The sequence below is a fragment of the Lissotriton vulgaris genome, chromosome 8 (assembly GCF_964263255.1).
Source record: "Lissotriton vulgaris chromosome 8, aLisVul1.2, whole genome shotgun sequence".
NCBI lineage: Eukaryota > Metazoa > Chordata > Amphibia > Caudata > Salamandridae > Lissotriton > Lissotriton vulgaris.
The window spans coordinates 331,504,247-331,522,730 of NC_141696.1; the positions used below are offsets into that span (position 1 = coordinate 331,504,247).

The 18,484-nt window shown below is 46.2% G+C and overlaps 1 protein-coding gene across 1 annotated transcript in view; it reads left to right on the plus strand.

The window, feature by feature from the left end:
- The first annotated feature begins 821 nt into the window (after positions 1 to 821).
- ATP1B1 (ATPase Na+/K+ transporting subunit beta 1) overlaps positions 822 to 18,484 on the plus strand; it is a 70,479-nt gene continuing 52,816 nt past the window's right edge. The window contains exons 1-2 of the mRNA XM_086934089.1: positions 822 to 1,149; positions 9,583 to 9,711. Of these exons, the coding sequence (XP_086790215.1) occupies positions 1,050 to 1,149; positions 9,583 to 9,711 (229 nt within the window). The 5' untranslated portion in view covers positions 822 to 1,049. The remainder of the gene's footprint in view (positions 1,150 to 9,582; positions 9,712 to 18,484) is intronic.

Sequence of the window (18,484 nt, forward strand, 5' to 3'; positions counted from 1 at the left end):
TCAACGCATGAGGAGGCAAAAGAAACAGTAGAATGCAGCTGGGAAGTGAAAAGAGTGGGAGGCGAGGGATCCCAGTATTGATGACACGGGAGGAGGAGGGGGGAGGCAGACGCAGTCACCTTGGACGTGCTCAGACTTTACCACCTGCAGTCGCACCTGCTGCCACTGAGGACCAAACAGCTGATTGATCATGCGTGCAGCAAAAAAATCAGCAAAACGTCTAGGTGGCACGAAGTATCGAAATAACATAATGATGCACGTTATAAAAAACGCCACACGGAGCCGTGACGGCGACAGGAGCACACAGGGCGTTCTTGTCAGGAAACCCGTAGGGGCTGCGCGCTGTATCCGCCCACAGCGCACTCTCTCCTCAGTCAGGCTCCAGTGAATGTGTAATTTGTAACCAGAGGGCAGGAGAAGGGACTGTACACTCTCTCCGGACAGTGTTTGTGTCCACTTTGGCGGCAGTGTGTGCTGTCATGCTTGACAGGGAGGGCCGCGGTATCTTTCCACTGCACGTGACAGGTTGTGTGTGCCCGTTTCTCTGACAGGGTTTGGCTGGTGCTTGCAGAGAGAGGAAAGAAGGGAAGGCAGCAGTGCGCGCGGTGTGTGTGGAGTTGCAGAGGCCAGGGGAGGCGGGAGAAGCAGCTACCGCAGACTTGAGTCACCAGCAGCAGCGGCAGCCGCCTTTGCCTCTACCGGCATCTGCGGCCCGCCCCCTGGCGCCGCCCCCCAGCCCCGCTCATTGGAGCAGCGCCTGCCGGTGGGCGAGGCCCGGCGCCGGCACGGCTAGGATAAAGGCTGAAAGGGGGTCGGCTGCGGGGATCTCGCCGGTTCCTACTTCACTCTCTGTCTGCGGCTGCTGTGCCAGTCAGCGCCCCCTGTGTGCCCCCTACATCCCCACGAGAGCCGGCCTGACCCCCTCCCCCACATAGTACAGTGAAAAAAAAAAAAGGGGGGCGTTACAAGAGAGGGCCGGATATATCGCGCGCGCGTAGGCACAGCAGCATCAGCAGGGAACCCGGGACCCGCCGCACAAGGACACCAACATGGCCAAGGGGAAGTCAAAGGAGGGCGATGGCGACTGGAAGAAATTCGTCTGGAATTCGGAAAAAAAGGAGTTTCTGGGCAGGACCGGGGGCAGCTGGTGTAAGTATCTGCTACGCTTTGGGTCCGAGTGGAAAGTGATGAAACGTCCGGAAGTGTTTTTGTTGTTGTTGATGTTTGTTTTATAAATATAATCAAAAAGAAGTGGCAGCGTTTGAAAGAAAGGGGAGGATGGACGGCTGCCAGGCCCCGCGGATGCCGGGTGTCGCGCGGCGCGGAGGCTGCTGGCGCGCCGCAGTCCTGCTGCTTGGCCTCTGGAATTGTTTTTTTTTTCTCAAAGCAGTAGTTTGTGCCCGGCTGGAGGACTGCCGCCCGCAGTGAAGGTCACGGTGAAGGACACGGATACAGTAGCCTCCGATCTACGCACACCCTCTGCGCTCCATCGCCCCCCCCCTGGCCCCGTTTCCACTGCCCGGGTCTCTGGAGCCTGGCTCATACATTAAGAATTCCCGGGCTCACAGTCTCCATCCGCAGTAGCCTTCTGGATTTCATCAGAAAGCTGTTTTCCAACCTGGGATGGATGTTTTTCCGAAAATAATGGGTTAAATAATGCATCAGAGCCCAAGGTTAGTCAAGGTGACAGCAGGCCCTCAAGGGTACGGAAGGCCTCGGGGCAGCGCGCTGCGGCAGCCACCACGGCGGCCTCCTGGAGGTGAACCCACACATTGTAGGCACCTTTTCTGGGGATGACAGCGGCTTGCAATGCAGATCATCGGATGCAGAGGCGCTGGGAGTGCTCAGTTCCTTCAAGGGCCGTAGCCTAGCAACTGCCTGTAACTTGAGCGAGGACTCCCTGTGCCGCGGAGCAGGCATTTCATGCAAATCCAGGCCTCCTCCACCCCACCTGCAACCCGCACCACGCCTCCAATGACAGTTCAGAGGCACCTGACACCGAGTGGCTGAGCGATGTCAGAATATTGCTTCCGACATCACCACTGCCCAACGGCTTAGGATGCTGAAACCATCAATGTGGCTTCGGGCATCTATCTAGCTCCTTGACGCGCCCTCCCTCTGCTTGCAGATGCAATCTGGGGGCGTTCTTTAAAACCTCAGGGCACCTTCTGTACAAACCATCCATGTGAGGATCATCCTTTCCTCCACCTGCATAATGAGGTATTGGAACCGCTGGTTGCCCTTGAGTGGAAAGCCTAGCCTTGTAGGCCGCAAAACCCGGTTCACCCTGTGATTGGGTCTGAGGGCGGAACCAGGCCTCACAGTTTTAAGTCACAACAAACTAAGGGACATTGGCAATTAATGTAGAGGATCACAGGTATTGGGCGACGAGTGACGACTGAAAAACCGGGCCACTTCGACGAGGTGTGGGGCGGACGTCGACCTAGGCCTATATGTACAGTAGTCTGGGTTGCTACGGCTACTAGAAGACTATTATGTTGTGAATGACTTTGGATAGCGCATACACTAAATACCGATCTGCTTCTAAGCTCGGCTGCAACCCTCTCCCCATACTGTTCCCAACAGACAAGAAAATGCCAGCTTAGGTATTGAAATCCAGGCTGTGCGGTTCACTCGAGATTTAATATGATGTTGTAAAGTGCATGTTGTGTGGCACCTCCTTCAGTTTTCTTGGCTGTTTGAAGTGTCTGTAATTATCACTGAATGAATGTGAGTGGTGCCCCAAATGTGTCTGATGGGTGTCAGGGGCCACCTTCCAGAATTGGGAAAGATTTGTATTACTTTCCAATGACTTGTTTGTTATTGTCCCCTGGTGGAGAGGGAACGTGCCCAGTTCCCCATTAAAAGGTCAGGCGGAGAGGAAACGTGCCCACCCTACCTGACCAGTTCCCCATTAAAAGGTCACCCTTAAGTGTCCTATGCCAGGGCGTTTGATGCAAACACACACCACACAGTCCACACAGATTTACCTTTGCTGTGAACAGCCGAATCGGGGGGGAATGGTTCTGGGTGTAGTATGTTGATTTATTGCGGCCGTGTCATGAAAATTGTCAGCTGAAACCAAAAATTGTATTGATGGGCATTGCATTTGTGTTTTATGTGTTGCTTAACTGTATGGGTACAAAAGATACACAGATGATGGACAGGAAACAGAGTAAATCAAACACTCTCCCCCAGTCAATAGATCTGGGTTAAATCCATCGTTTTTTTGCTCACTGCGCCATCCCAGTTTGGACCCAGCCACATGCAAATAAGTCTTGACCCTTTGCCTCATGGGAACAGTCCAGCCTGAACTGCCAGGCCAGGTCCTGCCTGGACCGTAAACAAGCACCAAGGACCGCTTTTGGGGTATCACCCCATATCAGACAGGCTAGCTTGAATCCAGTGACGCAGTGAGCCCGGACCCACGTCTGGCCATACCTGACGCACTTAGAGCGAGAAAGCAAAAGAAACACAGAAAATGAATGTTTGATTTATTCAGTGTTCCATCCATCATCTGTTCTTTTTGAGGCGGGGGCAATTTGGTCATGTCAGTCTAGAAACCAGAATATTTCAGTTTTTAAATGTTTTAGCCATGTGTGTTGAATTTAAGATGCAACACCCTCTCCCAGGACATAGCTCCCACTTCGCACCAACTGCTTGTAAAACATGGAATACATTCCTTATCAGGAGACTATGCCCCCTGTTATGACTATCTGCAGAATTTTATGACTGAGAAATTGCCTGATCTAGGAATATTGTTCAAACGCGCAGCCAGCAGCCTGTCACTGCGCCCTGAGAGAGGCCCAGAGGAGCCGGCCTATTGTACCAAAGGGCACTTTGCTTCAAAGTGCTGCTGTTGTGAAAGTTAACTGCCCCATTTTACTTACTCGGATTTTCAGATATGCCCCAGCCTTGAGCATGACAACATATCGGACCTTATCTGTCTCGTGTCACAGTACAAGTATAGTAATACAGGGAACCCTGCAGCTGATGTCCACGTGACCCAGTGTCAAAGTCCGCATAGATAACACTCAGCTGCAGTTGTAAAGGAGACAGTGCAAGCTAGCATGGCCGTCTGTTCACCCATACTCTTCAAAAGGAAGCGTGTACTTTTGTTCAAACCAAATGTAATGGCTCAGAAATCCTCTTATTGTCCCACGACTCTCCCTCTCTAAGCGCAGGGCAGCTCGCAGCGCCTGAAGGAGGACGTGACCTTGGGTGAACTAAGGTCACGCAGATCTCCGAGCCTTTTGCACACACAGACATACATTGCTTTATTCTGTGCATTTTTATGTCCACTTTCTACCTTCTCCCGACCCTTTCATGTTGCACCTCTTACCCCCCCACATCTCCACCCAATATCATTAACCCCTTGAGCACATTCCTTAATTAGGAAAATTCCACCAGTCATTTTTTGAGTAAAGGCCTTTGCATTCTATATATCTTTTTTTACCCTAAATGATTACTATGCGATCTCATGATTATGGTAAACCATACATATATTAATTACCAGATGATGCATTTATTTCCAGGCTTTGACAGACTAAACGCAGTGGTTTTTAACCTGTGATCCAGGTAACCCTGGTTGTCCACGATGATTACCCGGGGAGTCTGCGACTGCTTATTAAATTAAATACCAGATTCATGTGTAGATCTACAAAAAAGCGAAAATATAAAGGCGAACATTTTGAAACCTATAAGGGGGAATTTGAAATTGGAGGCCAGAACTTAAATTAGAATCTTCATCTTGATTCATGGGAGCAGTGTAAAAGCATCACGTTGAATATAATGTGGAGGCGGAATGCCCTAAATTGAATTTAAAAACGCTCCAACCTTCCAATTAAAAACAATAGCCAGATTTTTTTGTATTTGAGAATTCAAGTTTCAGCATTTATTTATTTGTTTGAATGTTTGTTTTTTGTATTTGTGTTGTGTATTTAGCGGTTCATAATATCGAAAGTGCTTAGGCCGGTTCCATTAATGACTCGGTGGGGCTCCTCGGTTTCCAATTATGATTCTGTGGGAGGCTCTGGGTTCTAGCAATGATTACGCGGGGCTCAAACTAAGTCTAAAAGTTAAAGAAACACTGGAAAGAGGAATTGACTCCAGGGGAAACTCAACGCTCCACTCCCATCAACCAAATTCGTTTTGACTGGGTAAAATGTTTTGTGCAAACTCTTGCCACATTGAATCAAGGCAATGACCACAGACTTCCAACCGCGCCCCCTACACAACTTCACATACAGCCCACGTGGGTACGGACATCAGTGACCCACATAAGAGCAGTAAAGCGCTAAATGAATGCTGCTACACAATGCGCATTGTTTGCAATTAGCCTCCTCACTCATGACTTCGTATCCCTCCGAGGTCAGCAATCATGTGAGGTTCTCTGAGAGGCCGTGACACACATCCCTTCCTGCAAGTGTTTGTGCGCTGCGGCCGGGTGCCACCCAAGCCTATGGGCTCCCCGCTGCTTCTGTTCTGAGGCCGGGTGCCACCCAACCCCCTGGCCTCCCCGCTTCGTGTGTTCTGAGTCCGGGTGCCACCCAACCCTATGCCCTCCCCTCGCCCTCCGCCGGTTCTGCGGGTGTCTCCGTACGTATGCGTACGTGTACTTCTTCTGCTGGCCGGAAGCTGCTGACTGCCCCTTTTTACGCACTCCACGGCTGAAGTTTAGGCCGGGCTCGGAGCGGCGGAAAGCAGCAGATAACTGGCACCCTTTTGTTTGGCTGATTGCGACACCTCCTTCGCATCTCACGAGCTGGCTGTGGAAAAGTATTTTTCCAACTCACGCTGACGTCACTGCCACTTGCTCGGTTACAAACATTAACCCCGTGAGTGCCGCCTCTAACCGCCGGCTTGTTTTTTTTTCTCTTTCTTTTGAAAGGTGACCCGTTAACACCCTGCGTCGGCAGCAGCACTTTGTGAAATATTCATGCCGTGCCGGCGAAGTATGAACGTCGAGGCGCACGGCGAATCAGGATTGCAGTCAGATGCATCGTGTGCTGAATTTAATTGCTTTATTTCACTTACCCAGTCTAAAGAGACGGGTAGGAAATTGTAGTCTTTCTTTGGCGCGCGCCGCAACCTGTCTTCAGTGGCACCTGTTGGCCAGCCCTTCTACAAGTAAAATTCGCCTCGTGCCCTGAAGCCCAGTTCACAGCTTGTTATGGAAACACGAGTTCAGCCATGGTTGGCTTCTGCTGCAGAGGGCGGGGCAATTGTAACAAAACGTTACCTCACGTAAATAAATACTCAGTGCTGCTTATTGGGCAAACGGACAAATCGGGCTCTGGGCTGTTTTGGGGCCTGCATATGGTCTGGTGGGTTTCCCCTGATATCACACATACTGCCTGCGGCAAACACAAATGCATGAGTCGCCTATACCTTCCAGAACAGCTATTCAACTTGTCTTTACAAATTTTAAATTGCCCTGATTCGCAAACGTGGGTAACAGGTTCTGCTAATGGGGACCACTTTTAATTTGGTGCCCCGGCCTATTGTCTGGTAAACCGGAGCAGAGGAGTTTAAAAACCTGCAGGAACATACGATCTTCATGTATACACGTAGATATAGGTTCTGCTTAGATGGTCAAGTGTCCTAGTAGAGGCCTAGCAGAAAGGTGATGTACACGCCATACTGCTTTTTGGCAAATAGCCTATTGGATAGAACCTGTTCCCGTAAGACCTTCTGTGTATCTTTCGTTTTAGACGTATAGTAAATGTGTCTGAAGCAATTTCTTGGGTGGAGTTTTCAGGTTTCCACGTCTCGTGGAGCAGGCTCCCAGACCCTTCGGTTGGGTCATCTATGTTTAAAGATGAAGAGCAAGCTAGTAGTTTGGCCTACACATCAAATGTGTGTGCGGTAAACTTGAAGCTTGCCTCGCTGTAAGCCTGCACTGGAGCCATTTCCACCAATCAGGTTTACCTGAAACTGCAGATCAAATGTTATGCTATACGTATTCATGTGGCATATGTTCGTATATATGGCCGTACAGCTAGATTAAATAGGGAGTCCTTGGCATGCCTTGTTGAGAAGCTAGCTTGTGGCTCTTCTTTTCAGTGCTGCCTGAAAGTCGTGCTTTTCTGAGGAATGTTAAACCCCTGGCAGTGCCAGAGTATCACAGGCTACAACAGTTATATCTGCAACCTGAGATGGCAGAGTTGATAGCTGTCATGGAGAAGAGCACACTGGTGTGGATGTTGCAACTGAACATCTGGAGGTTGCCTTCTGGTGCATCAGGTGTAGACGCTGTAGTGGGCATATGAAAATATTTTAAATCCCACATTTTTGCAGGTTTTTATTTGAACGTTTCAAATTAACCTAACGTGATATCTGGATTAATTCAGGAGTTGTAGTCCATTCTCTTCTTTACAGTTCTTGGATTTAGTCATTTGAAAAATGCTTCCAGTGTTTTTCACACCAGAAGTTTTCAGTACGAGTGCCAAGAAGGTGTTTTTGTTCATCAGATTTGCTCACGGTCACAGCCGGGGACGGTGCCCTAGCAGGAATTTGCAATGGCACCATTTATTATCAGTCATTCTGCCTCGTCCTGAGTTGGACTTTATACGTGATATGTGGACTTGTCACTCCTAAAAGCTTTTGCTTGTTTTTGCTTTTCAAGGTGACTCAAAGGACAAGTTTGCAGAATGGCTTCCGCTCAGTAGCAGATTCCTTAAGCGTGCATGCATGCCTTTCTGTGCCCATATATAAGAAAGGAGAACATGCACATTCTGCTGGAGACAGAGTGCAGACCTTGTACAATTGCACTGGGTACCCTTTACTTCCTGTAAATAATTACCAAGCCATGACCTGTGATACTGACTGCATACATTGTGGGGCAGGACAGCAGCGTGATGAAGTGGAAATCGATTACATGGAGAATGAAAGAAAATATATGAACACAGGCTGGGTTTTGATTACGGATTTGCAAGAAAAACTGAATAGATTAATAGTAAGATGGCTTCCAGAGCTAGTCGACTGGCTGGAACCGTTGTGATCCGGCATAAGAAGGTAATGACTGGTACACTAACTACTCCAGTAAGTGGGACCTTGCCCAGCTATGTTTGAGTGCAAACGTGATGGAACAAGTGTAAAAATTACAAGGTAGCAAATGTGAGGAAAGTGGATTCTTGAATCTCAGAAGCAGTGGCTTGTAGCAAGCAGGCGAGAGAGGATCAATAAGCGATGTCTGTGTCTGCAGCCAGTAACATGAAAATACATAATCAAGAGGTGACCGGTGTACAGGCCAGGGCGAGTCACTAAATATTGTGCTCTAGTGAAATACTCGCAGTATGATGTTAAGACGGACACAGAAGTTGGGGAAAAGATTGTGCAGTTTGTATCCTGTCTGTACGTGAAATTATCTAGGCGTGCTAATAATCCTTAAATTAAATTTCTTTTTGTGACTTTGATTTCCCCTGGCACAAGTTTCCACACAGCTCCCAATTCCACAGTGAAAGCTGTATCTAACTTCCTGCTTTCACTGAGTTACCTCCTACACTTTGCCAAACACCACACCTTTACCCCTCTCTGCCCCTATACCTAATGCCATTTTTTCGGCTATGCACAATAGTGCCACTTTTTGTTTGTTCAGCTCTATTTTTTTTTTTAAAAAAAAGTATAATTCTTAAAGTTATTTAAGTAGGCATTTATGAGATCCTTAGTAACTCACAGGAAATATCAACTACATTTACTCTTCATTTTTAATGAACTCCAACCTCATCTGTTATTGCAGTGTTTTTACCCATGGCTAATGGCAACATACTACACCACAGCAGATCGTTGGCACTTTTGCCCTGCAATCAAAATTATATGAAAGCCGTCCTTCCATATGTAGCCTGTCAAGTGGCCCATCATCTCCACGTAACACAGCTCAGCAACCGTTTGAGAGAGGCTGCCCTTGCTGCCAGCGAGCACGGCTGCCATTTTTTTTTTAGAAGTCGACGATGTGTCTGTGTAATGCACACGTATTTGCCTGTTTCAAGCAGCTGTTTCCTGTTGGATGTAAATCCTCTGTACTTTCAGTGTAGTGAAGGTGACCCACCATCTCTTCTTGGAGATGGAGACTTGCATGTATGTAAAGAAGGTCAGAATTCAGACAAAAGAAATTGGTGTGTGCTTGCACCGTCTACTAGTGCAAGGGGCCATATCTGCGCAAAAAGCCTCATACCAGAGCTGGTCGAATCTCTGAAATGGAATATATCAAAATCATCTTACAAATCTGGCCATGGGGCGGAGGTAAATAGCATTTTTTTAAACGTGGAATCTTGTTGTTAGAAATCTGACTCTACTTATTCACCAAACAGAATTGTAACACTATAAAGGGGATACAAAGAGAATGGTTAACCCCCTCCCCCCACACACACAAAACGGTGGTTTTTATTGTGTTTCTGATCTCTGGAAAATTCATTCGCTATTTTTCATGCCTCCCACCCCCTTGCGCAATGTTAGCAACCAAACCTACACATACTGTCAAAAGTGAATTGTTTACCACTTTCTAATTCCAATCTGTAACGTGTGAGGGTGCCATGGGCCTCTTTTTAATTGTCTTTTTCTTTTTTCTTTTTCTATCCACAGTTAAGATCTTTCTGTTCTACGTCATCTTCTATGGGTGCTTGGCAGGCATCTTTATTGGGACCATTCAAGTGATGCTGCTAACCATCAGTAAATTTGAGCCCAAGTATCAAGACCGCGTAGCTCCACCAGGTACTTGTGCTATACATTAAATGTAGATGTAATTTGATAGTTGATGTGGTTATGTAACATATGGATGATACGTTGTCTTTGAATATGGGTTTCTCTGGGTTCCAATTACTTACCCCAGAGACTGGTTTGAATGTGAGTAGGAGTGCTTGAGTGGTTTCTATGCTGGGCAAAATCAAAATGGCACCCACATCCTCACCGTGATTCTTATGCATGTCTTTTAGGTTCTGATCTCTGCCTGTGCTTTTTTTCTGTTGGGGTAGAGTAAAGCCATATTTCACTGTGGTTCTGGTGAATTTCCAGATATGTCTTAGGCTCCTATATGCAAAGTCATTCCTATATACAATCTGTGAGGCGGTAAACCGTTTTCTTAGTATCAGTTTTACATAGTACACTGTAAGAAATGTTCTAATGTGCATTTATTGGAATAATACTGTAGTGTTAGACCACATTTATTTTCACTAGCATGGCATATATACACAATATATATTTAAACAAAGTAACAGGTGATTGGAGAGCTTTACTCCCATTCCCAAATGGGATTAAAGATTTCAAACCGGATTAGATATTAAATAAAACCGAAATGAATAAATATAAGCTTAATGTATATCATACTTTAGGGTACAGATTATTATATAACTATATTATTTGTGTGTATGCATATGTTTATATATGTGTGAGTGTATGTATATATACCTTTATGTTCTTCTCTGCTCCGTATACACTTTTCCCATCTTTGCTTTATTTTCCACTACAGCCCCTTTCCTACCTTTCCTCCCTTCTGTCTATTTATACTCCTTTCTTGACTTTACACCATTCTTTTACCACCTCTTTTCGCGCTTACACTCATTGTATCCCAATTCCTCCTCTGTAACTCCTCCAATCTGTACTCCTTTTTTTCACGTAGCATTCCCATTCCCCCCAGATTTAATTACTTTCCTATTAACCCCACTTTCTTTCAATATTTACCTTTGCTCAGCTTTGATTTTTTCCCCTCTCAAAATCCTCCCTGGTGACGCTTCCTTTCAGGCCCATCATGAATCCTTTTCCTTCACATAGCACCATCTCCTTACCACCTTTCCTCATTTCGCTCCTGGCTACACCTCTCATGTCGTCTCCACCTAGTTGTTTCTCCCTCCCTTTTACTTCTCACACCACATTTACTTTATCTCTGCAGCTCTTGCAGGTTCTCTCATCGCTTTGAAAAATGAAACACTGGCTCTGTATGAAAAACCTAAAATAAGCAGAAAGAGTCAATTTTTATGGGTTATTTTTGCAGTGTATGACCACTATTGTAGTTCCTTGTTTAAAGTGGCAAACATTTTTGATACATTTCAAATATGGTCCACAGGCAGCATCAGTATTAGCAATAATCCAGGGAAGAGGCATGTATAATGTGTACTGAGGCACTACCTGTAGTTGCAAAGGGCCAAAGTGATGCTTGTTCCCTCCAGGATGATATGAGGGCAGATTGCCTCTTCATTGATTTGTAGGTGCATCGGAAGGGGTTGGGGGGTGCCAATTTATCATTGAGGGTACCCTAATGGCACTGTGCCCATGTCTCTGAATTTTTTTTCCGAGTGGGGATCCGCCCTCAATATTACATCACTGATGTCATAGAGATTGTGAACCTTTCAGGAGTCACACAAATACCAAATGTAGCAATTAAGGCACGCCTGTTCAGCAGGAGAGTGGTAAAGGTGTGGTCTGTAGCCGATGGAACATTTTGGAACACGCTGTCTGTAATATATCGCTAAAGCATGGAGTGGTAGAGCAGACTTTTACAAACCGCACATCGGAATGGGCACTAAATTGGCAAAAACGTAGTTTTACTGGTACAAGTGAATAGTGCACAAAAAATAATGCGTGGGATTCTGGTATAAGCAAATATTTATGATGGCGCATCACCAAGTCTCTTGGTTTGTTTCGATCCTATTAAAATCTTTGTTTCAATCACACTTAAGAAATACAGAAAAAGTGTCTTACATTTTGGAATATTTGTACCAGTTATTTACATTTTGTATATTAGAAACAAATTGACACCCTGAAGTTCTGTTCACACGACGGCCTGTACCCCAGAAATATTGTTACATTGTTCACGCTGCAAAGCTTCTGTTTGCAGTCATTACACCGGCGTGCAAATTGAAAGAAGTAACTTACCAGCAGACAGAGCCGGAGAATTCACCCCTGTCCTTGAAAGCACGGCAACTGTCAACCCCACCCAAATTTAAAGGCATATTTATTGCGCATCCACCTTCTGAACTCCAGCATTTTTTTTGGGGGGGGGGGGGGCACTGCCGCACCCCTGCACCCCTTTTTCTAGCGGCTAGGTGCCTTTGGGCTCCTCTTCAGGAGCACTTGTTTTGGATTCTGATAGCGTCGCATGCCCTCCGCAAGGGCAGCATGGAAAACTCTTAGCCATGTTTGGAGAATGTCCTTCCGCGCGCCAGTTTTAAATATTCTGTCTTCTACTTCGCCTCGGGCTCAACTGCCATGCAGCTTAAACACGCCATGGTTGTTATGACAACTGTCTTTGCTTACAGACCCGTAAAACAAGCTGACAGCCACGTTTTCATTAACGATGGCAGTGTTGCTTCATTGTATAATATTCTAGCTAGTGAACTACACCTAACGGTATTTTCTCCTGTTGTGAACTCCCTTAAATTCTCGGAAGAATACGGCAAAAACAATTTTTTCTTGATCCTTTCTGACAGTCTTGGTCCCAATACACAGTAGTACGGCAGGCCTTATTTTTGTAGGTGGGGCGCTGGAGACGCCACGTGGTCCCCTTTTCATAAAAGGTTTCTGTCCAGCATATAGCAACGTACGTCACAAGGAACATATTATACGATAATGCTTATATGTTCGTGTGGATGGATTTTTGAACCTACGACTTAACATATCCTGCGTCCTAAGGAATGCCGAAATATTTTTTCCTTTTTTCATTCCAACCCCTCCAACCCCCCTTCCCCCCCCCCCCCCTATCCCCCAAATAAGACTTCACAGTGCTACTGCTGGTGTTGTGCTCAGCCGACAGCATCACCTGTCTCTCAGGTTTACTTCTATCCCTGACAATGCATCTGTTTTTTTCTCTCGAGCCCACAGTGGCAAACACTTCAGGCCCAAATTTATCAACATTTGGCGCAACGCAGCAAGAAATCTTGCTGCGTCAAGTTGAGAGGGCAGGAATGCACCATAATTAACTAACCTGTGGCACATTCCTGCTCTTGCTGTGGCGCACTTGTGGCTGACCACGCAGGAACCCATGCGCCATGGTGCAAGAGTGCCTGCATTACAAAAACGATTGTTTTTCTGCAGGAAGGGACACCTTACTGCACAAGAACGCTCCTCAGGCATTTTCTTCTCTGCACACGTAGAAAGAGGACATCACAAGGAGAAATAAACATATTTTGAAGCATTCCCAGGTTTACTAGTCATAATAAATCTAAAAATGCGCCAAAAACGATGGGTGGGTGCATGATAATACCCATGCTTCAACAATGGAATGCCTTCCCAACGCAGAGTAACACAAGGCGCTGCCTTGCGTAACTCCTGATTTACTATACCACGCCGAGGACCGCAAGGTGGCTGTGCATTGGTAAATCTGACCTAAGGGCTTGCATTGCCTTGTGCGACGCAAGGGCAACGCAAGCCATTTAAAAATCTGGCCCTTAGTCTAATGAGTAATGATACTTTGAAGACCTACATTAACCACCTCTTTCAACCCACTCTCACATGTTGGTTCTCAGTCAACCCTGGACCCGCCCATCCTGTGAGCCCATATGCCATCTTCATGCCCGGCTGCATGTTATCCGCCTCTCGCCCGCGGCTAGGGTTCAGTAGCGATGGCGTACCAGGTTGGGTGTGGACCAGCGTCAACGATTGTTTTTTTCACTCCACACTTTTTGTCTCTGACTAAATCTATTAAAGGTGTCCATATAAGCAGTGCTTAATTTCTGTAGGTTGTGTACATTAGCACTCATTAATGGCGAATAGGACATATTTTTCATACTCATACTTTGGCCCAGAGCAAGAGGCGGCGAGAAAGGGAGAAAGTAGGGATGAAAAAGAACTTGCAGAAAAGCTTGGCCCCTAGCACTTATATGTATTTTATTTAACAAATCAAACACAGTGTATATGCAAAGGCTTGACAAAGAGTTTTGGTGTAGGATAATGACTCATTACAGGTGGATGAGTACATTAGATCACCAAAATATTTGCAAATAAACATCAGTCGATTGTGTGTGTGGGGGGGGGGGGGTGGTGGTGGAATGGAGCAGTCAGCCATGGTTCATCACCTTAACATCAGACCTCTTCTGTTGCTGGGCCTTGCATTGTTGATGGGGTGTATGACCACGCATATGAGGAGAGCCTGTTTCGAAGGATGAAGATCAAACCTGTTTATGGAAGGGTTATTCTGCTAGCTGTAGGGACATACTTTACAAAAGGTGGGTGCACAGTTCCTACAATAGATGGTAGTCATGCCTGCTTTTCAGTCCCAGACCTTGGACTGTAATAAGTCCCGGAGATGCGCAGCTCTTCCGAATGATTCAGGTCATGAATTGGTAAACATTCAGAGGCACTTGTGTAAATGTTGAACTACAGGCAGCATTAAATATTAGCATAGGCTTGTCTATACTGGTTGTGCCGGGGGTCAGATGGGTTCCCAGGTAAAAGTGCCAGACTTGGAGAGAGCGTCATAGGCCTACAGGGCAAAGCTGCCTGGCAGACGCTGGATTGTTCAGTCACTCCCAGAGTTGATTGAGTGGAAAATGGGGGTAGATGCCCAGGGCTAAGGTGTAAACGGCGTTCTACTGGTCTTGTTGGCCTTTTGCCCCAGTTTGGCATAAGCCTTAAAAGCGCTGCAAATCCATCTCTGCCTGCCAAGGAGAGGTGAAGCAAAATGTGTGGGTGGCATCATTACCTGAAATGGCCAGTATAGGAGAACGCTGATATCCCATAGCCACACATGCACTGAATAAAGTGCATACATAAATAAACAATGACCAGTTTTGAATGCAGAAACTCACGTTGCAGGTTTATTCGTTATGGTAATGAGTCCGCTTATGATAGATCATAGGGAAGACAGCACCAAGAAGATCTAATCTTGCTGGCTGCCTTGATTATCCACTAAGCTCTAGAAAATAACCTATGGAATTCACAATACATAGTTTGGGGAAAAAAAAATGAACCCACACACAGAGTGGAGAGTTACCAGGAAGTCCCAAATTGCTCAGGCTTACAACTGCCCGTGTTAATAATGGGGTCCTGTCACTCTCATTCAGGGGCCCTGTGGTAAGGATTGCTGGGGGTCAGTACTTAATTTGCGCCGGTGTTTGGTGGTGCTCAGCATGGGCACTTTTTTCTCACAGTCCACCACATGGTGGTGCTGTCTATCCATATTTCAGAAGGGCGCATCAGCATATCTTTTGAAACTTCAATATGCAGTGGCATGGTGTACAAGCTGCAGTGGCCTCACAAGAAATAACCTGGACCAAGGCACTTATGCTCTTTTACAAATTAAGCACTGGCTTGGGTATTGCCTTGCAGCTCCTCCTGGGCTCTTTCTTGTGGTTGCATTTTTCAGCAAAATCCTTTGGATCACCCTGTATCGCCACCTGCAGCGCATGAAGTAGAACACGAAATATCAGTAAACTTCAGTTCTATCGACAATCACTAACATGTCAATAAGGGGTCTGTGGTAGGAAGGGTTCCACAGTATAAACTAGCCAAAAAGAGGCAATGGGTTGCCCAGGTATGAGAAGGGCCCTGCCCACCCCAAAAGTGATCTTCCATAAGAGGAGGGCAACTCGCCTGCATCCTCACACGGATATCTGAATTTGCACTGGAAAAAGATGTGCGGACCGACATGGGCTAACCCACTTCCTTTTTATGGCGCTGTACATTACTCCTCAGGTAAATTATCCTAATTTATGTGACATTGATGCACATCCCTGAATGTGTTTCCCATACACGCTTTCTTTTTCAAGCAGAGGGGAATAGAGTAGACTGAGTCATGCTCGGTAAAAGGCAGCAAGGAAGGAAAGCGCGCTTAAATTATTAAAACCCATAATGTTAATGGTGCGCGCGCCTCTTGGAGGGGATAATGCCAGGGTATTGTCTTGCTAGGCCGCAGTAGCTGCGGTTTCCACAGAGCCGGGGGAGCACCACGGGCTGACGTTCTGCTGACGATGAAAGTGCATCTTTAGTGGGTGCTGCAGGAGGGAGTGTTGTGTTGGTGCGTCTTCGTTTCTGGGAGCATAAGTGGGTTGGTGAATATGTGCTACTACCAGACATGCTTAATATGGGGGAAAAGTGACGTACCGGCGGTGCAAGGGTCTTGTAAATAACCCCCCTAGTTTGTTAATTTTTAAAAGTGAAAACAATTATCCAACCAATCAGCCTGACTGGAAACACCTATAGAGCAAACATTGTGGCAGATGGGGGCGTGGAAAGAACCATGCAAAGGACGAGCATGAGAGCCCCACTGCTCTTAGCTTCCATTGACAGTGGTTCTGGTGGCCAGCTACAGACTTACATAGTTTGTATGATCTCTTGAGACAACATGGATTTTTCTGCAGTATAAATGTTACCATGTTGGCCATTCTTATTAGATATAAAGTATTTTGTCCTCGATGAAGCTGCTTTTTTTATGCTTCCAAGTAATTCCCTGGGTTTGGCAGAGGCTGTGTGGAGTAGCTCTCCGAATGGAAGATGGAGCTTCAATGAAGGCCTCTTTGTGGTTGCATATTAAAAACAAACTTGTGCGAGGAGTAAAATGATGCATCACCTGGAGGTTATTTCATGCTAAATGTTCCAGCAGGTCATAGACCGCCGGAACCTTGAGGACTATATGGTAACGAGGCCTTTATTTGTGGTTATGGCAAATAGTGTGCCTCCTGATTCATAGACACTGATGGATTCATTCCAATTTCTGGTATTTGTGGATTTTATTATACTACTTTTCCCGTCACCCTGTGGTACCGAATGATATATTTATGAACTCTGAGCTGCTGTGGCTTTAAGAATGCGGTAGAGCGTGGACATTTTGAATCCTGCAAAGTGATGAGGAAAAAAGCATAGATCAGTTTTAACAGAGGGCCCTTTTGGGCACTTGGATATAAAACTTCAGCATATTGTGATTTTTCTTTGGAAACCAAAACATTCAAGAATCTTCCCAGAATGCGAATAATGGAACCTCTTTTTGTTGTAGCATCCGTTCACTGGCTTTTTCAACACCTTGGAATGTGACTAGCCTTTGAAGGTGCCCTTTGGGAATCTGCCATCTGAATACCACTATATCTGCGATCTAGTAGCTTAGTTTGCTTATTCATGATGCAACACCAAGTTGGGCCTTTATTAGAAGTAACTCATTTTGAAGCACTGCTGGGTCAGCCAGTCCTGATTGTAGAAGGTCTTAGGGTTGGTTTGGCAATTGCTGTAAATGAAAGTCCTGGACTCCTGAAGCCTAGGAGGGAGTCATTTGTTCCCACTGTTGTTTAAGGCCAGTCAACTGGAGGAGGAAGGAGGGTCACGATTTAAGGCAGATGGTCAAGAGGGGGCAGGGCGTGTAGACTGCAGTCTATTGGTAGCAACTGTCCTTTGACTAAAAATGGAGGACAGAAGATGTTCTTCAAAAGGTCTGAACTTGGGATTAGCAGTGGGGGCTTGGTAGGTACAACAAACCTAAAGCAGGGCAGAGTCTTGAAAGTTCTTACAAGTCCGCTTGCTACCGGCTGGATGTGGCTGCCACCTTTTGGATGCATGCCATTGCTCACCTGTGAGATGAGTGGAGCCTTCTGAGTGTTACAGGCTGCCACCACAAACTTAATTCTGAACCAAAGGACAAGCTAAAGGTTTCAGTAGAAGATCAAGTTCTCACATTGTTTAGAAGTTGGATGGTTCCATCAGCAGCTTGTTCGTTTTATATGACCTGATAAGTTACTTATCCAGGCTGGGATAAGCATGAACTCTTCTGCATTAAAAGGTGATCAGCTATAACTGGCCAATATCGTGCAACAATGAAATACCAAGTCAGCCATGCCAGGATTCAAACCTGTGCTATGCAAATTGCACATATATCTGGCCAGTGCGCACATAGTCTGTGAGCCCACGCGTCCTCTCTGCTTTCCTTTTCTCGCACAAATGTGGAAGTAAAACCTTGCATGTCTATTTTTCTTACTCTGTTGGTTGAATCGGCCTGGCATCTGCAGGAATTGTATCTTGACTTGTTTGCCGTGATTAGTTTAAGGACTCTTCAGTTGAAGCAAGAACTGCCCATTTCACTCTTTAGGTATCAGGAGCTATCCTGATTAGACTCCCCTGACCCCACATCCGCCATTCGACCCTCTAGCTTGCTTGGCTTGTTTTCAAAGCAGGAAAGTAATCTTTTGTTTCAGATACCCTGGAGTGTTAGAACTGGGATTTCTGGTTGGCTAAGGCTTGCGCCAAAGCCAGGCAGAAACCACCACTCTAGTCAGGGCAAGGGAGTTACATGCCAAAGATAACCCCTGCTCACCCCCTTGGTAGCTTGGCACGAGCAGACAGGCTTCTCTCAAAGGCAATGTGTAAAGCATTTGCGCACGCGCGCAGCAACAACATCCCAGGCACACCACAAAAGGAACTCCACACAAGGTTATATAAAAATAACTTTTGTATTGCCAAAACACATCAGATAGTAATCACACAATATACATTGTGCCAACTGGCAAGGTCAATATTCACAAGGGATTATTTACACAGGACAGGGCCACGTGGGCCACTGTCAGGATCAACA